At 41.3% G+C, this 26,031-nt stretch overlaps 1 protein-coding gene across 3 annotated transcripts in view; it reads right to left on the bottom strand.

Annotated features, from left to right (window-relative positions):
* The window catches only part of LOC146606847 (protein NLRC3-like), a 1,106,670-nt gene that overhangs the window by 359,447 nt on the left and 721,192 nt on the right, over nucleotides 1-26,031 (bottom strand). For 2 of the 3 annotated variants that reach the window (XM_085349202.1, XM_085349199.1), the window contains exons 11-13: nucleotides 20,281-20,454; nucleotides 13,800-13,846; nucleotides 13,033-13,651 (exon numbers count right to left, since the gene is read on the bottom strand). The exons of the other annotated variant lie outside the window; for it this stretch is intronic. In XM_085349202.1, the coding sequence (XP_085205328.1) occupies nucleotides 13,116-13,651; nucleotides 13,800-13,846; nucleotides 20,281-20,454 (757 nt within the window). In that variant the 3' untranslated portion in view covers nucleotides 13,033-13,115. Of the gene's footprint in view, nucleotides 1-13,032; nucleotides 13,652-13,799; nucleotides 13,847-20,280; nucleotides 20,455-26,031 lie in introns of those variants that run through there. 3 annotated transcript variants of the gene reach the window in all.

The following is a 26,031-nucleotide window of genomic DNA, read 5'->3' as shown; positions in this document are numbered from 1 at the left end:
CTGTGTGTGCAAACCTGGTAAAGACCTATAGTAAACGTTTGACCTCTGTTATTGCCAACAAAGGTTATGTTACAAAGTATTGAGTTGTATTTTTGTTATTGACCAAATACTTATTTTCCACCCTGATTTACGAATAAATTCTTTACAAATCCTACCATGTGGATTCATGGATTTTTTTTTCACATTCTGTCTCTCACAGTTGAAGTGTACCTCTGGTGCAAATTACTGACCTCTGTGCAAGTTCCCCCACCTAAAATGATGACAATCGGTGGCTGACTAAATACTTTTTTGCCCCACTGTATATATCAGCAATCAATCAGAAAATCATTGGTTCATATTACAATTAAATATGAACAGGCTCCTTAGATGTAAGCAGTTCAGATCTGATGTCATTTACATTCTTCACACAGCACATTCGTCCAGGCTGACAGGTAAACATAGAACTAATCTCAGGTAACATGACTCATAGTAGAGATCCAGTAAGAAAGATTGCAGGCTCTAATATTATTACCACACAATCCAAGGACACACCAACAGCTCAGATTTGTAGAACTATTTAAACAAATGTCTTCTGAATATTCAATTCAGGTTCACAGTGGGGGGGGGGGGGGGTGTCGTGGAATTTTTTAAATAAAGTCTGCAACACAGAAAGAGCTGTGATCAAGCTATTTATTACTGCGCCAACACACATCAAACATCACAGTTCAGTCATGTCAGCGCTGCCACAGAGGTCGTGCTCCTCCTCCTTTACGCCTTCCAAGGAAGAGGGAGGAAGTTACAAACTGATCCTACCACACTTCACGTGTCTCGCTATGAAACCTAACGCATCAATGGTTGTGCTGTTTTGTGCCCTTGGCCTTATCAGCACCTGTAAAGGGAGTTGTTTTCTCAAACTGCTGAAGTAAGTTCATCTAGTTTTAGCAACTTTCACTGAACAGTAACAGTGTCACAACTAAGCATATGCATAAGCACTTAAACACTTTAAATGAGAATAACAGAACATTTCTATTACAGAGGCTGGAACCTGTCCCAGTAGTAGGTAGAGCACACCTGGACAGGTCACCAGTCTGTCAGAGGACTAACACAGAGACAGACATCAGAGTAACAAATCTATTTAAAATTAATGTAAGTTTGCTGCAGCTGTATGTATGAACATGTGTTTCTGTGCTCACAGTCCACCGCTCAGGAACCTGCAGTTCACTTTTAGTCTACTTTAAACAGACCTCACAAAAGGCTGATGTGGCTGGATCAGTAGTCTGATTTGAGTACGATACCTTTGGCCAGGGATTCATCTGGTGCATCGCTTCACTGCAGTCTTACGTATTTTCCCCACACCTGAATAAAAAAATACTGATATATACAAATAACAGCTTCAGCTGATGCAGCCTGACTCAATCCTAGATGTTCAGCACACAGAGACACAGAGGTGCCGTTTAAAGTTTAGTGTTAACCTGAGTCACTGATCATTTGCAGTATTACAGAGTCTGGCAGTCTTTGCATGATGTCCACGTCACTGTAAGTTTCTAGCTGACTTCACTGCAATTTCAATTTCAATTTCTGCTGTTCACAAACGCTGTCCATCTAATCTGACTGAGCTGGAGCTGTTTTGCAAAGAAGAATGGGCAAAGATTTCAGTCTGTAGATGTGCAAAGCTGGCAGAGACAGACCCTAAAAGACTGGCAGCTGGAACTGCAGCAAAAGCTGGTTCTACAAAGTGTTGACTCAGGGGGCTGAATAATTACGCACACCCCACTTTGCAGTTATTTATTTGTAAAAAATGTTTGGAATCATGTATGATTTTCGTTCCACTTCTCACGTGTGCACCACTTTGTGTTGGTCTTTCACCTGGAAGTCCAATAACATTGATTCATGTTTGTGGCTGTAATGTGACAGAATGTGGGAAAGTTCAAGGGGGCCGAATACTTTTGAAAGCCACTGTATATGTAGACACAGGACTACAAGTAGAAGATCAGACATGAAAGTGGAGCTAACACAGAAGACCTGCAGCAAAGGTCAGAGGTCAGACTGGGCCCCTGGATTCAACAATGAGCCAATGATCATCAAGCAGTGACTAAAGCAGAGCCCTGACGTTCTGACATTCATCACACAGTCAGAACAAATGTCTGCTGATGACTTCATCTCATGAAACGACTGATAGATGTCAGTTCATTGATCAGCTGAGCTGCTGATCTTCATCGTCACAGAAACATTCAGCTTGTTTCAATCAGTAAATAACTCCCACTACTCCCAGTTTGAACTGTTCCCACTCAAAATGCTGTGAGAACAATGATCAGCCGGTCGTCACGGCAAAGCTACGAGAGCGTCTCTCAGCATGGGCCCGAAAAAAGTTCTGTCAGCCGAGGAAGGAGACGATATTAAGAAGTCGCTGGAGTTTATGACAGAGGAGATTTCTACTGTCAAACTGCAGCAGAAAGCCATCCTGGACCTGGTCGAGGAAGTTAAGGCTCTCCGCATCCAGAACGCCGAGAAGGATCGGCGGCTGGCGTACCTGGAGAACAGAGTGGCGGATTTGGAGCAGTACACCCGGATGAACGATGTTATCATCACGGGGCTTCGCATCAAACCCCGGTCATACGCCCGGGCGGTCGCCACTGACAATGTAGGAGGGCCAGGAGAGGAAGATGTCAACTCCACGGAGCATCAAGTGGTTACCTTTCTACGGTCCAAAGGTGTGGAAGTGGATTATAACAACATTGAGGCTTGCCACCCTCTACCCCGAAAAAATGACAGTAACAAACCAGCCATCATTGTGAGATTTGCAAACAGAAAACAGAAAACAGCACTGTTAAAACGAGGAAGGAAACTGAAAGGATCCGATGTCTTCATGAACGAACATTTGATAAAAAGAAATGCGGACATTGCCAGGAAAGCACGTTACTTGAAGAAACAGGGAAAAATTCAAAATACATGGACCACCAACTGCAAAGTATTCATTAAACTCAATGGAACACCGGAACAAGCCAAAGTGTTGGTCATCAGAAATATGGAAGAGCTGGACAAATACTGAGGTCAATTTACTCTGGAGGTATGAATACACATGTGACGTGACACACAACACAACACATGGCACAGTCCAAAAGAACTTCATCTGCATCCGGCAACAATATCAACATAACTCATTGGAATTCTCTTTATGATAATCTGGAACTGAGAACATTTCGATACACAGACCATAATGTTCTAGACTTAGAAAAGGATATAGACCCGGAAAATAATTTCTTCTACAACATCAGCTGTAACTGCTGCTACTTCACTGATGAACAGTTTAAGCACACCATCAACACGGAAAATAAATTATCAATAATCCATTTTAATAGCAGAAGTCTGTATGCCAACTTCAACAATATAAAGGAATATCTAAATGAGTTGACAAATCCATTTGGAATTATTGCCATTTCTGAAACATGGATCAATGCGGAGAAAGGAATGGACTTTGGACTGGAGGGATATGAAGTGAATTTTGTAAATAGAAGGAACAAGAGTGGAGGGGGAGTAGCTGTGTATGTGGATAAAAACCTAAACTACAAGGTGGTAGAAAGTATGACAACTGTAATTGATAATTTACTAGAATGTATAACAATTGAAATTTATAAGGAAGAAGAAAAAAATGTAATAATTAGCTGTATATATAGAACACCTGGCTCTAGTATTCAAGTATTTAATGACTTCATAGAGGAAATATTCTCTAAAACAAATCAAAAAGTTATGTTTATCTGTGGTGATTTTAATATTGACCTGTTGAATCCAAAAAAGCATAAAATGACCGACGAATTCCTAAACACTATGTACAGTTTGAGTTTACATCCTAAAATAACCAGGCCTAGCAGAATTACACCACATTGTGCCACCTTACTTGACAATATTTTCACTAACAATATGGAAAACAACATTGTGAGCGGAATATTAATTAATGACATCAGTGATCACCTACCAGTTTTTGCAGTTTATGACACTAATTATAAGAAAAATCAGCATGAAGAACAACTGAGATACAGACGTGTAAGGACGGAAGAAACGATGACTGCATTTAAGAACGATCTATTAAATCAGGACTGGGACAAGGTGTACAAAGAAGCTGATATTGATATTGCATATGGCATATTTTTAAGAATATTCATGGAGTTGTACGATAAAAACTGTCCAACAATAAAATACAACAGAAAGCACAAATATTCAGATAGACCATGGCTCACTAAGGGTTTACAAAATGCATGTAAAAAGAAAAATACACTCTATAGGGAATACCTAAAACAAAGAACAAAAGAAGCTGAAAATAAATATAAAAAATACAAAAATAAGTTGACCAATATTATACGTGTATGTAGAAAGGAGTATTATAGTAAAATATTGAACAACAATAAACATAATATGAAAGGAATATGGGATGTTTTAAACGGTATCATTAAAAATAATTCTGGACAACAAAGTTATCCACAATACTTTATCGATAATGGCAATATTATGGAAAACACTGCTGATAAGGTCAACAGCTTTAATCATTATTTTGTAAATATTGGACCAAAACTGGCAGAACAAATTCCTGAGTCACTGCCATCAGTAGAATGTAGTGAAAACCTGATTGATAGGAACCCTAACTCAATGTTCCTCACATCAGTGGAGGAAAAAGAAATAATTGACATTGTACACATGTGTAAATATAAAACATCCACTGATTGTAATGATATTGACATGAAAATCGTCAAGAAGGTCATTGAAGGAATTGTAGGACCTCTAACATATATTTGCAACTTATCATTTCAGACGGGAAAAGTGCCAAACAAAATGAAAATAGCTAAAGTTGTGCCGCTGTATAAAACCGGGGATAGATGCCACTTCACAAATTACAGGCCTGTTTCTTTACTACCACAATTCTCCAAAATCCTAGAAAACCTGTTTAATAAACGATTAGACAAATTCTTAGATAAATATAAATTACTCTCTGACAGTCAATATGGATTCAGATCAAAAAGATCAACATCTCTGGCATTAATCGAATCAATTGAGGAGATTACGAATGCTATAGATCAGAAACAGTATGCAGCTGAAGTATTTCTGGATCTCAAGAAAGCATTCGACACAATCAATCATGACATATTAATTAATAAACTGGAACGGTATGGGATTAGGGGGGTTGTACTGCAATGGGTGAAAAATTATTTAAGTGACCGGAAACAATTTGTGAAGCTGGGTGTCCGTTCCTCATCATGCTTGGACATTGCTTGTGGTGTTCCACAAGGCTCTGTACTGGGTCCAAAATTATTTATTATTTATATAAATGATATTTGTAAGGCATCTGATATATTAAAATTAGTATTATTTGCAGATGACACAAATATTTTTTGTTCTGGGGGGAATCTAAAGGAGCTGCTGGATACAATTACTTCAGAAATGTGCAAAATTAAAAAATGGTTTAACAGGAACAAACTATCGCTAAATCTAAGTAAAACTAAAATTATCTTATTTGGGAATTCCCTTAGAAATGCACAAGTGCAGATTCATGTAGATGGTGTGGAAATTGAAAGAGTACTTGAACATAAGTTTCTTGGTGTGATTATAGATGATAAATTAAACTGGAAGTCTCATATAAATCATATACATAACAAAATTTCAAGAAGTGTTTCAATCTTGAGTAAAGTAAAACACATTCTGGACCACAAATCACTCCACATTCTCTATTGTTCCCTGATTGCACCGTATTTGAATTACTGTGCAGAGGTTTGGGGCAATACTTACAAATGTTCGCTATCATCAATCTTTATATTACAAAAAAGGGCCATAAAGATAATCCATAAAACTGGTTACAGAGATCATACAAATCCACTATTCTTAAAATCAAAAATTCTAAAATTCACAGATCTGGTTCATTTTCTCACAGCACAAATTATATATAAAGCAATAAATAACCTGCTTCCTGACAATATTCTAAAAATGTTTTCTAAAAGGGAACGGGGATACAATTTGAGGGGGGAATTAAATTTAAAACATCCTCGTATCCGTACAACATTAAAAAGTTTTTGCATCTCTGTGTGTGGAGTGAAGCTGTGGAACAGACTAAGTAAAGATATGAAGCAAAGTCCGAGCATGGCGCAGTTTAAAAAGCGGTTTAAGGATATGGTTTTTACAGGGTACAGGGAAAAGGTAGAGATTTGATAGGGTGTTCTTGTCTAATATTTTCATGTGTGTGCGCATGCACGGGTTTGTTGGTATGGGTATATATGTATGTGTATATGTATGTATGTATATATATATATGTGTATGTGTATATGTATATATATATATATATATATATATATATATATATATATATATATTAAATATATATAAAATTGTAGGTTGTGTATCCTTCAGGTGTTAATGGGGTTATTGAAAATGTGTATATGTGCGTATGTGTGTATATACGTAGGTATGGATAGATAGAAACATATATGTGTATATATTAAAAAAAAAAAAAAAAAAAAAAAAAATTACACATAACATATAATGTAATTACAAGGAGGTATTTCTGTAGTCTATTGATACTAGATAGTGGAAAAGGGGTGGGATTAAATAAGCTTATGCTTCTTCCTGCTCCTTTTTGAACATGGACGTTATTTGGAGTTGTGGTTGCTCGTTTTCCTTTTGTTTGCTTTGTTCATTTGTCTCTTTTAATTCTATTTTTTTTTATACTTTTTCAACATGTTCAAAATAAAGATTCAATCAATCAATCAATTGTAGAACTTCACAAACATCACGTGTTGTTTTCCACATGTAAGATCAGCAAACACACAGAAACTTCCTGTTGCCACACACGGCCTCTAAAATCTCTTCCACGCTTTCTGTCTGAAGTCCACTCTCTGTGTCGGATCCACAGGAAACAACAAGATCTTATTAACATGGTTTTCAATGTGTCTCCTTCCAAAAAGTCCAACCAATGAACAAATGTGTGTATTTGTGGAGGCCGAACAAAAGCATGACACATTTCTCTGTTTCTATAAACTGGAGTCAAACACAAACATGAAGAGTTTCACTGACAGACTCCAAAATGCCCCCACAGTGGATCAAAGGGAAATCCTACAGTGTGGCCAGAGACTCTTAATGGCTCCAACATCAACACATCCACAATGTTGGATCCAGTTCTGCCTCACAGAGTTACTAAGACACACCCTCTGCCAGCATCACAACAGCTCCACCTGCTTCACCTGCCTCCTCAGCATCTGTACACCTGAAGAGAAAAGAAAGGCTCCAACAGCTCAAATCTACAAAGGATTCATGAAGTTTCATCCAACAATAACATGTTTGCCTTCCACAGTGTGCTGTTAGACACCACTGTACCTCTGCCATTTCAAAAAGAGCAGCTTGGGAACATTTTGGCTCCAAACACTTTGTGTTTAAGTTCTTTGTTTTCTTTGTGAAGCCGACAACATCTGGAGCTTTGTGACTCATAGAAACATCATTTTGTTCTTTAGATGACAGCAGATTGGGACTGAATAATCAATCACTATCAAACCAATAAAGACAAACATGCTGATTTTACAGGAACTTTGTTGGAGAAGCTGCAAAGACATGAAACTGGTGGAGATCCCAAACCAGTTGATAGTGCTGGTTATTCCAAATAAAGCTGTTTCCCTTTGAGATGAAATGACTTTGTGTCCTGATATATAATAAAGATGTTGTTGTTTTTGAGCCCCTGTATTAAAAGTAGTTTAAAGTCAGCTTGAGTTTGATGTCTTTATGTCAAAGCTGCTCATGATGTTGAGCTGCTGATGGAATAAAAACAATATAAAAGCATGTAGTCCAGACTTAAATGCAGCCTGTTGTTAGCTGAGGTCCACACACAGTGTTTGACAGTGTAAAGTGTGTGAAAGGGCTGCTGGTGGAGCTCACTAGGATGAGCAGGTGACCACGAGGTGGAGAGCAGCTGGCCTGGCTTTGACCCGGGCCACGCCCCCTTTCTCTCTGCTTTGCTGTCACTTATCTTCACTGCTCTGTCCAATAAAGCTGAAAAAGGCCCCGAATCAAAGAAATCTGCTGCAGCCTCTGAAATGTCTTCTGTTTCCTTCCCGACGGCTTTTTCACCGTCAGCCCATCAGACAGTCCAGCAGCATTTATGATGATGTCATGATGTTGAAGAGGCTGCTACGGTGGCCTCCCATGACCCCCAGCCTCATCACAGCTGAGATGCAGACATTTGAAAACATTCAGCAGACAACTGAATAACAGTCCAACACAACAGTCTGTGTGCAGACACACACTGACCTTTCATATAGTCAAACACAGCTGGTTGAGTCATTTCTCTGTGAGTCTAAAGTGAATCTAGTATTTGAAAGTCCACTTCCTGTATTTGTTGTTGAAGACTTCTTCAGCTTCTTCTCAAGGACATCAGCTGCTTGTTTGGCAGCAGAGGCAGTTAAGAAGCTTCCTGAAAAACACTGAACAGTGAGTTCACTGTGGCATATGACAGATTCAGCTTTCTGTGTGCAAATGTGTCTGTGTCGACCTTTCAAATGCTGTTGAATCCAAAACATCAGCGGCTCCTCGGCTGCTCACTTCATGCACTGTCTGTGTGACAGTCCAATGACATCACAGCTGTTTCCAGCCCCAGTGTCTCAGGACTGGACACCTTTAAACATGTCGAGGATCAAACAGCGTCCAGCTAAACACACATGAAACTATCAGAGCTGACAATCATTCCAATAACATCTAATGGTTCATGTATGTAGACACAGGACTACAAGGAAATGGCTCTCAGCATCTGGCTGTGGGAACACATGAGTCCCTGTTTGTGTTCAGATTGTGTGCATGTTTTAGACGTGTGTCACATGTAGAAACACAACAATCCCACAATGACACACAGATGTGTTTGACACAGCTGTGCAGCTGTAAGTTGTTTCTAATGATTCATTGAAGCTCTTCTAACATTCTGGAGACGATCAGTACATGAATCTGTTCAACACGACAACAATTTGACTTCAGTGTGAACGTTTGCATTAAATAACCTTCTTCATCCAGCTGACAGCATCTTCATCCTATGATGTGAACAGTTCCTCCTGTTGATGACAAACCTCTGACAGGATCTGCTTGAGGAGCTTTTTCATGTGCAGCTCTCTGAGCTCAGGGCTGAGCTGCTGTTTCATCTTTAAGAGCTGCTGCCTCCTCGCCGGACTTGTTCTCCTCTTCTTCTCCTAATGACACCATTTCTGCTTCATATTAAATTCAATAAAGATGCTGACATGTATCTGTAGCAACAACATCATTGAATCTAGAACAACTGGAGCCAAACCAGTGGCTCTGCTGGGATCACTGGTGAGCCAACACTTCCTTGTTGATGCAGATTTCAGGGCTTCCTTTTGCTCCTCCGTTATAACTGTTCTCTCTTCTCAACACATGATGACACAAAGGAATCAGCAGTGACAAAGATGATGCTGAAGAGAAGCACACACTTCACACATATAACAGACCAGTGCAGTTACACACACCTCTGCTCGACATCAGGCCTCAAACAAAGACACAAAACACTAACTTGACTCTAAACAGAAGAAACGAGCAGCTGTTTCTGTTCTGTGCTTATTTATATTTGACACACATGCTTCTCTTTGTGCAAACACACATCGCACTATAAGGGTAACCTCGCACACAATGATTGGACAGCACAGTGATGATGCTGGGAGATCCTATACGCAGCAACACAGAAACACTGAGAACTTTAAACAATGATGGAAAGTGTTATAAATGACTTGTTGGCCTCTGATCTGTCACAAACAGCTGAAACGTGTCTCTCATGAGTCACATGAAGGTTTTTGACAGAAAGGACAAAAAGTAGCTGCAGTCAGTTTGTGTCATTTTTATATTTATTCATCTGGGAGAAAAATCTGAGGGACATTAAAATGTGTTTTCAACAGAGACAAGAACATGAATATAACAGAACAGGTAAATGAACATGTTTCAAGTAAACAGCTGGACTGATCAGGTCCAAACACAGAGTGATAAACTTGTCAAACAGCTGTCATATCTTTATATAGAAGCTCTTTATAAATGCTGCTCACTGCAGTCTGTTTACTAATAATGTCAAAGTGTTAGAAACACAGAAACATCAGAATGGTCTTTGTTCACAGAAACCTGTCTGGGATCCTTTGTTGTTCTTTTGATGCAGAGTTACATTATAAATATAAAGAGTTATTTCAGAGTCTCATCAGTTTTCCTGCATGTCTTTATTTAACACATCAGCAGGGCTGAAGCTCTCATGTTAAACACACACTGATCTATGGACACGTTCATGTGTTTCTAACAGAACCAGGCTGTTATCAGCCTGCACTAACATTATGTCACACACACTGAATGTAACAGTGACAGTTTACATCATCACACAATCAGCTGTGATTGTTTCACTGTCATCAAACGAGTCAACAGGAAGTAGAATCAATAGAAACCAATCATTTACTGACAGCATGTCTGATGGAAATAAGTGCAGATTATGTATGAAGTCTAACTGCACACAGTAACTGTGTTACAATAAGGACTTAACAGCGCCCTCTGCTGGAGTGTTTCAGTACTGCGTTAACTAGAATACACCACCTCCTCCTCACACCACCTGCTACAGCTCTACTCTTCTATGACTACAGTCATCCACAGCACTGATGTGAGGTCACATGGTTCATATGTAAGGAGCACAGCTGACCTCAGGTCAGTTTAATGACTGTGAGCAGCAGCTGTGTTATTGTCACTGTGACAGGGAGACACTCTCAGACACAGCGCTCATGTCAGCTTGTTCTCATGCAGGAGGATCAGGAGCTCCATGTTTGTCTTTCTGTTTGAATCATGATGTGTTTGTGCCATCAGAGTCTGTCATGAGTACTCAGGGTTTCACAGCAGCTCTTCTGGATGCTGACGAGGACTCCAACCTCATGTTTCACCTCTCTGAGCTTCTGATGTCTGTGAACACTCGTGTTTCTTCTCTGGGCTCATCTGGACAAAAACACCTTTCTGTGTTTGGCTGCAGCCTCATTCTGACTGACAGGAAGTGTGTTATCCATGAGCTGCACTTCTGTGAGGAAGTTTCCTGCTGTGTTTCCTGTCTGTGGACAAACACGAGTGTTCCAGCTGAGGACTTGCTTCCTTCCACCTGTCCATACAGGACATCACGCTGTCTGCAGCTCTGTAAATGCAGCTCCAGGTCCTTCCACGTGCTGCTCTGTATTTGTGCAGTTTGTAGTGTGTCCTGGGAAACGTAGCACACATGGTGTTCTTCTGCTGTTTCCTCCTTTCACTGAGTGTGAAACACTGACGCTGTGCTGTTGTTCACAGAGGGGAGCTGATTCTAGCTGCAGCTGGACTCTGTCATCTAACTGAATGTGTTGGTGCTGATCACGGGGCTCTGAGGGGGGAGCAGCAGGAGGACTCTGGATGCTGACGTCAGTGTATCTGTGGAAGCTCCCACAGCGTGTCTGTCATTCAATATTGTGCTGTATATTGTATCTATGCAAAGATGAACAGACTGTGTGTTCACTGGTCTCTGTGCTGCAGCTCTGATGTCATCATCACTCCCTCCTCCACCCTCAGCAGTCCCAGCATGCTGCTGTGGTGCACCCCACCCTCACTCTACACCTGAGCCACAGACCACACCCTCCACCTCAATATACACCACAGTTTTCTCTGCTGTGGAAATGAGATCAGGAGGAAATCATCATTATTATTATTTAATAAACGCTCACATTAATGTGGGCTTATTTGTTTCATATTAGAAACATTAGTTGAGTGTTTTTAGTATAAAATGGTCAAAGTCCCTCTTTTTGCTCCTCCCCTCACCTGTGGATGGGCGGTGCTGTTACCGTGGTGACAGCTTGGATGTGTTTCAGTCCTGCCTGGTTATCACTGCAGGAATCTTTCACATTTATTACAGGTAATAACTCTGATTTTTCTGTGTATTATGAACCAAATGTATCCTGATACACACAGAGATGGATGAGCAGAGGGTTTTTTTGCAGTTTATGTAGTTACTATGGACTTAATGCATACATATTATTAAAATTAGGGCTATAACAGTTGTATTGATGTATAGCAACTTGAAATGCTCCCACAAATGGCTCCACAGCATGTAAAAATATAACAAAAGCTCTGGCGGACTTGGTTCTGTGGTCAGTCTTAAAGGGTGAAGTTAAACTCTGTAATCTTCACTGTGTCACAGAGTTCAGTGAGTCCCGTTATTCACAGTATCAATCAGATCATCAGAGAACAGCTGATCAGCAATCAGTGGTGCCAACAGCGCCTCCTGTGGTGAGAGGATGCAATAATGCAATGTAGCATTTTTCCACTCAACACTTGCAGTCATGGAAACTGTCTGTTGGATCTGTGTGACGTTGCTTTCTTGGTTAGAGTTCCTCACAAATGTCCAGATGATTCTTCTAATGAGGCGTCGACCATGTTTGCAGCTCTTTGGAAGAAAACGTCGCCCTTTGCCATCCTTACTTTTCTTTGACTTCTTCAAATGCAGCTGAACTCCAGCTGGTATTTTCTTGGACTTTGCAGCTGTTTCTGGTCATCAGTTCATTCCTGCAAACCTCTGAAGCTGAACAACAATGATGCTGCATTGCTGGCTGATCCCAAAAGGTTGATTCTGTTCATCTGGACGTTTTCAGAAACGTTTGCTCACTGATCAGGTGACTTCTTCAGTCTCAGCTGACTGCAGCTTTACAAGCTTACAAACAGCACATTTGCACAATGACTGAAAGCAGCAGCACCTGATATATATGATACTAATATAATACATATACATATATAATCCATACTAATGATGAAGGAACTGAGCTCACAGTCCATTGTTCATTCAGTGAACTACTCAGTTTATTTTGGGCCTCAGAAATGCTCACTCTGTTTGTACATCACTGTCAGCAATAGACTCATTCTGCTGTGTGGACAGGAACACATGTGACATCACTTCCTGTTTGTTTGTGACTGAAGAAGTTTACAAGGAATCATTTAGAAGAGTTTCAAACATCAACTGATTGAATCCATGAATCTGAAAACGTGTTTGTGAGTGAAAGAGACAGACATGTACAGACTGAACTATCTGTTCAACAGTCAGAGTGTTTCTGTAACAGGAGACACTCTTTACACTCCACTCAGCACAGGGACACTGAGGAACCAGGAGACCAGAACATAAACCCAGGATAAAGAGTTTGAGTGAATGTGGTGTTGAAGGTGTGGAGGTGGATCAGAGTGTCAGAGGAGACTCTGTAGAAGGACAGAGTGCCAGCAGGACAGTCCACATACACTGCTGCTCTGTTAGAGACAGAGGAGGAGGAGGAGGAGGAGGAGATGGATGTTTGTCTCTTATTGTGCCTGACAGACTGAGGACCACCATCAGAGCAGTACAGACTCCAGGACTGATCATTGTATCCAAACACACAGTCATCACTGCCTCCTTTCCTTCCGATGCTTCTGTAACTCACTGATATATAAACTCTTCCTCTCCACTCGACCTCCCAGTAACAGCGACCAGTCAGACCATTTCTACACAGCAGCTGATAAACATCAAATCTGTCTGGATGATCAGGATATGACTGAACCTCCTCCACATGTGTCACCTTCCTGTTGTTGTCAGACAGTTGGAGCTTTGTGTTCACTGTGTTTGTGTCGATTGTGAGTTGACAGGAATCTGATGGAGAGAACAAACACAATCCAGCTGCAGTTATTGATCCATCATCTGTTCATTGATTGACACTTTGATGATGACTCCTGACATGATGAAGATGGTTGAATGTGTGCTGCTTTGTTTTCATGAATCCCATTAAAAACACACTTACACTTCCTCAGACCTGGTCTCAACCATCGGACTCCAGCAGGCTCCACCCTGAAAGGAGGAGGGGGGTCAGAGCAGCACAGTCAGCATGCACACATGGACATTACATGGCTCTCACACACACACTGTTACACACTGAGCTCAAAGCTCGGCTCCACTGTTTTATTCAAAGAAATCTACATTTATTTATCAGCACATTTAAAAACAGCTTGAGCCAAAGTGCTGCACAGAGTAGAGAGAAAATAGGAAACATACACAGTAATGACTATAAAGACTGGTCAGGATTGAAAGCTACAGAGTACAAATGTGTTTCCAACCGGCTTTTAAAAATGTCCAGTGTTGGTGACGACCTGATGTGAAGGGCGACTGTTCCAGAGTTTGGCTGCAGCCATCGATAAAGCTCACCTCTGTTTTTACGTCTAGTTCTGGTCAGAAGCTGCTTATCTGCAGACCTGAGGGCTCCACTTGGATTCTTTTGTTAAAGAGAGATAAGATGGAGCCAATCCATTCACAGATTTAAAGACAACCAGATCTGGAAGTGGATTCTACCACGTACTGGTAACCAGTGGAAAAAGCTGGTGATGGGTCGTCTAGCACAGACCCACCGCTGGAACCAGACAATTGATGAGGGAGAGAACTGTGACAGCGCCGTTCCTTCACTTGACCTCAGTCGCTCTCGTCTGCTCCCTCGTAACACTGCTCTTTATTGAGCTTACATGAATATGCACAAGTTCATTATGACGTCTTACACAGGTATGAACAAAGAGTACCAGTCTGTGCATAGTGTGTGTGTGTGTGTGCGTGTGTGTGTTCCAGATGTGACCCTGTGACCCCAAAGCTGGTGCTAAGAGTCCAGCGGTCCCCCTAACAAAGGGCTCTTATACTTAACCAGACACAGAGCAGGTGTCCTCCTACACCAGGGGTCTCAAACTCGCGGCCCGCGGGCCAATTGCGGGCCGCAGGACGATAGTTTTTGGCCCCACCTTAATATGAAAATGTAATGTTAGTTTGATAATGTATGACACTTTACAGTGTTGTGGGCGGAGCTGAATTAACCCACCAATCAGGGTGGGATATGGATCTCAGGGGACACCAGCCGGGCTTGATGCAAGCAGGGAAACATTTCTCAATGAGTCAAAGTTCCAGCAGCGTTGCCCTGGAGTGTTTCTTTCTTTCCTGTGCCTGGCTGGCTTCCTCCTTTCTATTGGGCAAACGCCGACATTCGCCCCAGCGCGCTGCGTTCACAACACTTCAAAAAAAGTTGTTTTTTTAAGTTGCTGCCCAGCGGGACATTATACGTATATAGATTTATACACACGTCAGTGGGATTTAAAGTTATTTTTCCACAGAGAGAGATCTCATATTAACTCTCACAGTGATGCGTAGGCGGCGGGATAAAAGAAAAGTCATGAACTCAATGCAGCCCAATTTAGTCTGCAGTCACATAGCGACACCTGTTCATCGGCAACAACAGTCCCCGGTAACCCGGACTAATTATAGGGTCGCACCGTAATTTGTGGCTCCATGTTTTTATTTGCATCACTGCGTTTGCATTGCAGCAAACATGAACATTACATATATTTCAATATAATGTAAAAGCAGTCAAAACAACTAACATCAGAAACAGCTGATGTTATTTGTTATATGTCACGGTGTCATTTCCGCTTCTTTCTCCTGTAACAACAGCCCGGCGCCGTGAGCAGTCGCCTTTTTTGCGCTCGCTATCCCTGCACTTTCTACCATCTGCAAACGCCACGGTGTTCGTGTCGTCATGAAAGACATGAACATCGAGCGTAAAAACAAAGGAGACTGCTACCGGCTTTTTATCTGCCGATCGCCGTGCTACGGTTGCAAGAAAAAGAAGCAGAAATGCCGTTCTCTACGCGTTGAGACGTTCCCCGTCCGTCGGCTAAACGCTTGATTGAAACTTCAATGCGACAGTGACACCAAGTAGAATTATAAATGTCACATAGCCCCAAACATGTCTTTTTCAAAGCCTGCGGTGAAGAGAAAGGTTGGTGATGAGCACCGACAATTTCAGGAAAAGTGGGAAATGCAATATTTCTTTGTTGAGCACAGGGGCACCCCGACCTGTCTTATTTGCACAGAGAAAGTTGCGCTGCACAAGGAATACAATTTGAAACGTCATTACACAACTAGACATGCTGAGCTGGATGCAAAATACCAGGGAGACGAGAGAGCGAACCGGGTTGCCAGTCTTAAAACAGATCTACTGAGGCAGCAAGATTTCTCCAAGAAAGCAACCAAAGAGAATAATGCAGCAGTCGGAGCCACGTGGTTAGTGAGATGATTGCTAAAGCAGGGAAGCCATTCACAGAAGGTGCATTTGTGTAAAAGTGCATATTGCAGGCTGCAAATATAGTCTGTCCGGGAAAGAAAGGTCAGTTTAGCAACATCAGCCTTTCTGCCAACACCGCAGCAGATCGCATTTCTGACCTGTCAAGTGACATTTATGACCAACTGTGTGAGAAAGCCAAATGTTTCAGTGTATACTCAGTCGCTCTTGATGAGACCACAGACATCACCGACACTGCCCAGCTCCCAATGTATGTCCGTGGTGTTGATGACAGTTTTGAAGTGATGGAGGAGCTGCTCACAGTAATTCCAATGCATGGCCAGACCACCGCTCAGCAGATATTTACAAGCTGTGTGATGCCATTGAGAATGTTGGTTTGCCATGGAAGAGGTTTGTTGGAATAACAACAGATGGAGCGCCATCAATGACAGGGAGGAAACATGGACTGGTGGCACAAAACAAACTGGAAGAGGAAGGCGTGGAGGAGGCCATTGCTCTGCACTGCATCATCCATCAGCAGGTCCTTTGCAGCAAATGCCTGAAGTTTGACAATGTGATGTCTATTGTTGTGAAATGCATCAACCAAATCAGATCCAGGGGCTTAAAGCACCGAAGGTTCTGAGCTTTTTTAGAGGAAATGGAGTCAGAATATGGGGATGTGCTCGACTTCACTGAGGTACGTTGGCTCAGCAGGGGAAATGTATTAAAGAGACTTTTTGAGTTGAGAGCAGAAGTGAAGCCTTCATGGAGAAGGATGGAGTTAGTGTTCCTGTGCTAACTCATCCCAAATGGCTCATGGACTCAGCTTTTCTTGTTGATATGACACATGAGCTTAATGTACTGAACAAGACGTTACAAGGCCAGGGGCAACTTGTCAGTGCTGCCTATGACAACGTGAGAGCATTCTCCACAAAACTGGCGCTCTGGAAAGCTCAGCTCTCTCAGACAAACCTTTGCCATTTCCCAGCATGCAAGGCACTCGTGGATGCAGGCACACCATTCAGTGCTGACGAGTATGTTGATGTCATTTTGAGGCTACAGGAGGAATTTGATCCCAGATTTGCTGACTTCAAGACACACAGAGCCACCTTTCACATTTTTGCGGACCCCTTCTCCTTTGATGTGCAAGATGCCCCTTCTGTGCTTCAAATGGAGCTCATTGAGCTGCAGTGCAACTCTGAACTCAAAGCAAAGTTCAGGGAGGTGAGTGGAAAAGCAGACAAGCTTGGACAATTTTTGAGAGACTTGAGCCCTAGTTTCCCTCGGCTTTCCCGAATGTTCAAGTGGACCATGTGCCTTTTTGGTAGCACATACTTGTGCCAAAAGCTCTTCTCCACTTTGAACTTCAATAAGTCCAAGTACAGGTCCAGACTTACGGATGATCATCTTCAAGACATACTGAGGGTCGCAACTGCTTCCTCCCTCAGGCCAAATCTGGCTCGGCTATGCGAGAGGAAACGCTGCCAGGTCTCTAGCAGCAAGGAGTAGGCAAGAGAAGCCATGTTCAGAAGAACAGTTCATTTTCTACAGTGTTCCATTCATGTTCAGAAGAAGGTTATAGAACTGTTAATATAGACATTTCAATCTAAACACAGCAGATATAGAAGACTGAAAGAAACACACAAGTTCACTGACTAAAAATATCTTATTATTATTTTATTTATGTATTACAGATTGATTTATTTTCTTATTAATTCTTAATTTGTTTATTTATTTTTCATATTTTGTATTAAAAAATAAAAATAAAGAGATTTGAGAGGATTGGAATTTTTTTAACCATGCCTTTCTTGTGGAAAACCTAATGCGGCCCAGCCTCACCCAGACTCTGCCTGCAGCGGCCCCCAGCTAAATTGAGTTTGAGACCCCTGTCCTACACCATAAATCAGTAAGAGAGGGTACGACCTCTCTCATGGCCCCAAGTGGTGTGTGCATGCCAGAGCACTGTGGAAGGCACACAGAGTCTTTACAGACTACTCAGGATCGAACCTCTATCATCATCCAATCGATTATAAAACTAAGCATGTATGAGTAAATATTTTTAAGCATATCCCACATGGAAAAGACTAAAAACTTATATGATGAAAGTCATACTCACGAAAGTGGCCACTTTCTCATTACTTTCATATATTGTTTTAGTAAGTATCGAAAACATACAAGTTTCATTATATAATTTTTCAAGGGATCTTATATCTGTTTTCACTCTTGTATGCTTTTCATACAAGTTTCACACAAGACAGATACAAACTTTATAAGATTTATATATCTTTTCCATATGGGAAATGACAATCAACAATATAAAGCTTACAGCTGGTTTTAATAACAACATTTATTTGTTTCTCAAATGAGAAAGAGCTATCGAGAAACACTCCTAAATCTTGAGTTCTTAACTTTTCCAGTGGGCCAAATTCAACATTATCTGCTAATGCTAAATAGGCTGCCGTTATTAACTAATGCTAATTGGATGTGAATTAGCATTATGCACTAATGCTAACACTTACTTTTTAACAATGTGAGCAGCTAGTGCTGGGTAGGCTGGTGCTAGCAGCTAATACTAAAGCTAAAGCTAATTTGATGTGAATTAGCATTACATTAGTGAGGAGTTAATGCTAAGTAGACTTCCATTACAGGTAATGCTAATTTTAGGTGAATAGGAATTGGCAGCTAATGCTAATACCATATTTTCCCTTGCATTATAACAATGTGACCAGCTAATGCTAAGTAGGTTGCCGTTATTAGCTAATACTAATTTGAGGTGAATTAGCATTATCCGCTTATGCTAACAATGTTTTTTCTTACTTTTTAACAATATGAGTAGCTAATCTGAACATTTTTTTAAATTTAATTTTAACTTTTCCCCTGCGATGTGAAGAGGTAATGCTAAATAGCACGCCATTAGTGGCTAATTCTAATTTTAGATGAAAAAGCATTAAAAGCTAATGCTAATACCATATTTTCTTGATTTATATCAATATCAGTAGCTAATGCTAGGTATGTAGCCATCATTAGCTAATGCTAATTTAGGTGAATTAGCATCATCCGCTTATGCTAACAATGTGTTTTTTTACTTTTTAACAATACGCCATTAGTGGCCAATTCTAATGTTAGATGAGAAAGCATTAACAGCTAATACTCATACTGTTTGCTTTGTAAGAATGACAGCAGCTAATGATACGAAGTCTACCGTTGTTAACTAATGTTAATTTGATGTGAATTAGCATTATCCGATAATGGTAACTCTTTTGCCCTGCATTACAACGACGTCAGGAGTTAATGCTAAGTAGGCTGCCATTAGGGGCTAACTCTAATTAGGGGTGAACAATTATTAGCAGCTAATGCTAATACCGTTTTCTCTTTCCTTATAACAACTTGAGCAGCTAATGCTAATTTGATGTGAATTAGCATTATATTAGTGAGCAGTTATTGCTAAGTAGGCTACCATTAGCAGCTAAAGCTAATTTGAGGTGAATAAGCATTAGTAGCTAACGCTAATACCCTTTTCTCTTGTGTTATAATGATGTGAAACGTTAATATTGTTCTCAAACAACAGAATGAGAATGAAATATTGATTCTAACAGGGCCCATAAACAGTATTAGCTTAGCAGCATTAGCTTATCAGAGTTTTCATCATGGTCACATAAATCCTTAGCAGAGCAAAGTGGCCTACTTAGCAATAGCTGCTCAAGTTGTAGAAAGCAAGGGAAAACAGTAATAGCATTAGCTGCTAAATGTGCACTTGAGAACAAATTTATTGTTAATTCAGCTGTGAATGTAGAGTTTGTCATTATTTAAGCTTCCATTTCCAAATGTTAGCTGCTCCTGTCTGCCTCTTTGTCACAAACACAGACTGAAATGATTCACAGCCTTGTTTCATCCTTCTGTCACTGTGGACATACAGCATGGGAAACATACACATGGCTGACACTTTATTAGGTACACTGGTATCTATCTCAGGTACACCTGTGACCTAAATGTTCCTGCAACCAGACTCCTTGGAGACCCCTACATAAATATCCATGAACTATCCAGCTAGACTAGTGTGTCTGTCCCTGAAAATATTCCTGCATGTGTGATTGTTCATGTCTCATCTGCAGGAAACAAACAGGAAGTGAGTGAAGGACACAGGAAATGTTTCCAGCTCTTCCTCCTCTATCAGACATTCTCTCCATACCTGAGAGTGTCCAGTCTCCAGCCTGGATCCTTCAGTCCAGCCGAGAGCAGCTTCATTCCTGAGGGACCTGGATGATTGTAGCTCAGGTCCAGCTGTCTCAGATGGGAGGGGTTGGCGGTCAGAGCTGAGGCCAGAGAAGTACAGCCTTCCTCTGTGATCAGACAGCCTGACAGACTGCAGACACACAAAACAACAATCAATCTGTCAACAATCGTTTTCTCTTTGTCACAATAACATCTATCCATCCATACATCCATTCAATGTAACTTTATTTATAAGTGACAATACCCAACAGACAACAACAGTCATCTGAAGCTGTTTAACAGTGTAAGGTAACCGCCTCCACTGTGAGCAGCACTTGGTGATGGTGGGAAGAAGAACTCCCTTTGACACAAAGATCCTCCCAGTGAAAACAGGCTCCAGGAGGAGCATCTACCATGACTGGTTGCAGGGTGAGGGGAAAGAGAAGAACATGAACATCAAGAATGCAGCGAGTGGTAAAATAATAATAATAATAATGGATTGGATTTATATAGCGCTTTTCAAGGCACCCAAAGCGCTTTACAATGCCACTATTCAGTCACTCTCACATTCATACACTGGTGGAGGCAGCTACGGTTGTAGCCACAGCTGCCCTGGGGCAGACTGACAGAAGCGAGGCTGCCATATCGCGCCATCGGCCCCTCTGGCCAACACCAGTAGGCAAGTAGGGTAAAGCCCAAGGACACAACGACCAGGACAGAGAGCCCAGGGATCGAACCGGTGACCTTCCGGTTACAGATGCGATTCCCAACCCCCTGAGCCACGGTCGCCCTAAATAAAGATTTGACCTCAGTGTGCTCAGTGTTCCTGTCTATTCCTAACATATTCCTAACACGATAGCTGCACTTTAGAGCTCTAAAACTGGAACTGACACATAAAAATACTGAGAACACAGACTAGCAGCCACTGCATGGCCTCGAGTACGTATGTGGTGCGTTCAAAGAGCATCAGCATAGACATGGTGGGTTCAACAATATAGGACATAACAATTTCTATGGCGAAAATACTATCAATGAATGAGCCATAACATTTTAGCCATGTAAACATGTTATCAGTGGGCTTTCCAACAACTTGCATTGATCATTAAAGGATAAAATACGTGAGTCGAGGTCACTACGAGCCATGCGAGGGTCAAACATGGCAGAGAACCTTCCAGCAGCATCTTGGTTTATAATCCGCCTTTGGATCATCAGTTTAGGAGATGAAGGATCCAAGTAAAATAACAAGTTAAAAAATATGCAGCTATGGTCACTCACATGGACATCCTCCACACATACATCATGTATATTTAAACCCAGGGAGAAAACAAGATCCAGTGTGTGACCCTTTGTATGTGTGGGGCCAGAAACATGCTGCCTAAAGTTAAAAGACTCAGTGACAGTGATGAGCTCAGCAGCAGTGTTACAGGATGCTTCATCAATATGACGGCTCAAATCTCCCAACCTTCTCCAATGAAATGATGGATGTCAGAAGGTCATTAAATTCAGTTAGAAAGACCCCATCAGGTAGAATAAAATACAATAACTGGTTTATAGAGAACTGACCATCATCTGTGACTCAAATGCAGAAAAGGAGTCCGAGGTCATCAGACTGCATGTGAATCTGTCCTGGTAAACAACAGCGAGTCCTCCACCACGTCCTAAAAGACGCGGAGTTCAGATGACGGAGCAGCCAGCCGGGCAGATTTCATTCAAGTGGACATAATCAATGTTCCCTCTAAGCTGCGCACGGGCGCAATCCGCTGACACGCTCTCTGCACACAGAGTATCTGCATTGCGCACAAAAAGATATCTAACAGGCTGTGAGGCTCCTGAACTCTCTGCCCCCCTCTCACGGACAATAACCATATCCAACTTCTTAATAGCAATGAACTGGTCTGCATTGGTGCATCATATCTTTATTCTCTTCCCCCTCCTGCCCCCCCCTCCTTCTTAAATAGATAACTATCATATCTGATATCATATCTCACAGTACAATAATATTGAATGGGTTGCATTGTTGTACTTTGTCATGTTTCTCAGGTCTTTGTCTGATTTTCTACGAACATTACTTGTCATGTTCTCATGTTGTTGCTAAGGATTGTCTTATTGCATTGGAGTCACACTGGGTTAAATATGTACACTTGGGTTTTAAGGGGTATTTATTATTTTCTTCTTTTTTTTTGGGTTGTATGGAAGCCCCAAACGCAATTTCATTGTTCTTGACAATGACAATAAATAAATAAATACTAAATACTAAATACTAACCTGAATTGAAATTAAAATAAATACGTTAACAATTCTGCTTTGCAGTGTTAGTCAGTGACTGGCTGCTCCAGTATTTAGAACGATGCCGCCTTATCCCATAGTCCAGCCAATGATTCACATTCGTATATACGCAGCTAATCAACGTCGCTGACGGGCTATGACAGCGTCCTCATGTGCCGACACCGGTGTTTTGGTTGATGTAGAGTGAAGCCACGTTAATGACAACGTGATCCAGTGATCCAAGGGACCGCTCAGGGAGTTTGTGTGTTCGCTCAGACACATGAAACATTAGAGGGAACATTGGACATAATTCTTATTTTGCTGCCACGTCTCAGTCAGACACATGAAATCTAGAGACTCTTTAATAAAGAGATCGCTTAGAATAAATGATTTGTTTGTTATGGAGCGAACGTTAAGCGGGGCCAACCGAGTTGATGACGGTCGATCTGCAAAATCAACAGCTGACTGCAGCGGCACTTGAAATAAAGACAATGCAGACCTGTGGACCTGCTGGGCAGGGCAGCGACTCCAGAGCTGGGGGAAGCAATGATCGATGAGCAGACATAGCTGTTATCAATAAAAACAGTGAACGTTTGACGGACACACCGTGAGAAAAACTGCTTCTGAGCCACAGAGCCCAGGTCCCAGTCACCGGCGTAACATATTAACTAAATGTCAGGAGAGGAAGTGGACGCAGGCACCAGGATTCTCCCCACAGCCAAGAAGCTAGCCTCTGGTAGCTTCTCAGTTTCACCTGGACGTCGGCCCTCGTTCCCCTTTTCCATCTCTTGAGGGTGAAAGTCCTGCGGGTTGTGAAGAGTAGCACACCAGGGGAGGAAGAGTTTTTCTGTTCAGCTGTTACAGTAGCTCTCCACTGAATCTTTGATGTTAAACCCTTTAAGACCTACCATAGAACCAAGTCTGCCAGAGCTTATCTTTAGATTTTTACATGCTGTAGTGCAGACCTTCCCAAACTGTGGTGCCCGCCCCCTAGGGGGGGCGCAGAGCCATGGCAGGGGGGGCGCGGTATGAAAAGGGAGGGGAACAAAACGCTTGAACACTGCTAGCACGGCGCCCACAGAAACGCAAAGCAGGAGATGAAGCATCGCTGAATATGTTTCCAAACCAACTTCATTCTAAGCCAAAGACTAGAAAATATGGTGAAGCAAATCTGCCCTTTGGCTTCACCTGCACAGCTGCTGAGGTAGGTCCCTGCGTCGGGAGCAGCGCTGGGCTCTTCCAATCATGGACAAACAGGATCCCACATTCTTAATTTTTAGTTCACAAACACTTGTTGTAGTGACTAACTACTCCTGACATTTTGGAGATGTTTGCTCTTTATAGAGTAAAGTTACAGCGGGATACAAATAACATCAGGCTGATCCTGCCACGATTTGTTCCCTCGATTCAAATCACAGACAAACAGGATCCCACAGCTGTTTATGTTTTTGAACCCATTTTGCACAGAGAGGCATTTTTTGAAAATGTATTGACAGCAATGTTGATTAGTATTACAGAAGAAGAAAAAACAACTACCCGTGACGCCTTTGTAAATGGAGGGACAGTAACTGCGTGTGAAACCTGCAGATACTCAGAGTAACAGTATTTTGTCTCTGTCTGCCATTCTGCAATTCATCTCACATAAACAATAACGTGACGTGAAAAAAGGCGCAACCTTTGACGTTGCCAGATGAACTCTGTATTCCTCGTCCGCAAAAAAGGAGTTTTAAAAAAATCTCAGTTTTTGGTGATTTGAAACACTGTTTGGATGAAACAGCTGCGTTTTCAAAAATACCAGTGTAGGTGCGGACGTAGCGTAAAAGATTTAGTAGTTTATTTTCTTACTACCTGTAATTTATTGCAGATTACTTGTATTTGCTTAATTGTTTACTAAATGTTTGAGGTGTGAAATAAACCGCAATGGAGCAAAATATGGGCGTGTGTGGTTGGAGGATGTGTTAGTGCGTGTGCGTGCTGTTCACGCGCCGGGGGGGAGGCGAACGTTTTTCGTGTAAAACAAAGGGGGGCCCAGCAAAAAAAGTTTGGGAACCACTGCTGTAGTGCCATTTTGGGGAGCAGTTCAAGTTGCTATACATCAATACAACCGTTATAGCCCAAATTTTAATAATATGTATGCATTCAGTCCATAGTAACTACATATACATATATACATATACAGCAAAAAGTGCAATAAACTAGAACAAATTGAAAATTGTTTTGTTTTGTATTTTTACATATATTTGTAGTTAGAGAAATTTAAGAGGTTTATCCCTCAAAACGGAAGAACTAAAAAAGTTGCACAAAATAGTTTCCAACCACAGGAAATGTAATTTGAGTGTATCCATAGTTGTATTTTTGAGATACACCAAATTGTATATACTGCATGAAAAACTAAAATAAATACTACCATGTGAATTTGCAAGAAAAACTTCAGTGCATCAAAATAAACTATTTCCAATTGTGTAATTTGAGTTCTAAGCCTCCCAGAAACTATACTGAAAGGGTAAACTCAAACATGACTTTTAAAAACACCAGTGTAGGCTTCAAGGTAAAAAAAACAAACAAACAAACAACTAGAATTTTCGCAAAAACGACGTCACTTCAGGTTTCGGGCAGGTAATGGCGGACATACGATAGTTTGGGCTGACATCTATTCCAACGTAGGAAGTGCTATGAACATCTGATCGGATTGGCAAAGCGTGTTTCTGGAATATTACTTTTTTGTTGCTGCAAGTGCTTTTCATGCAACTTTTGCAAAGCTATGTGTGGAAGGAAACGGTGACCTAGGATAAGCTGGATACATAAGATGTAAGTACAACTCCGGTTTCACATGCAAAAATAAAAATTATTGCACTAGCTTGTGTGGTTGCCGATCTACAGGCATTTAAAAATAGTTACGCAAAACTGAGCGTTCCCACTCTGACCGGCCTTAAAGGGTTAACAGTATCTCCCAATCATAATTTAAAGCAGCAGAAATTAAGTCAGAACTCAAAAGAGCAAAAATGACATTACAAAAAATGATTGACGACAGTGAAAAACTACATTGTTGCCTCCAGCAAGCTGCAGCGGCGGCAAAGCCAAACACAGGCGCCATCTTGTTTGACAGAAGAACGTAGCACACAGCAGCTACAAGCATAGAGTGCACCACTATTGTTCAAATGGAAGAAATAGAAAACACTCAATAAATCCTTCCACAGCTGAAACTAATGTAGACAATGTCAGGGGAGGAAGTCAAACTGAACTTATGACACCAAGCACGATAACTACCAAAATAATCAGAATCAGAATCAGAATCAGAATCAGAATCAGAATCAGAATGGGTTTATTGCCAGATGTTGAGGTTTACAACATTAGGAATTTGCTGCGGTGCTTCAGTGCAAACAATAAGAATTAAAGTGCTATGTAGAAAGAAAGATATGTGCATGAGATATACATTAGATATATACATGAGAATAAGAATTAA

Source organism: Diplotaxodon limnothrissa, unplaced genomic scaffold (assembly GCF_057381915.1).
Source record: "Diplotaxodon limnothrissa isolate DT_005_m unplaced genomic scaffold, D_limnothrissa_male_GT1.1 unmapped_scaffold_4, whole genome shotgun sequence".
Lineage (NCBI taxonomy): Eukaryota > Metazoa > Chordata > Actinopteri > Cichliformes > Cichlidae > Diplotaxodon > Diplotaxodon limnothrissa.
This window is presented reverse-complemented; position numbering and strand designations above follow the sequence as displayed.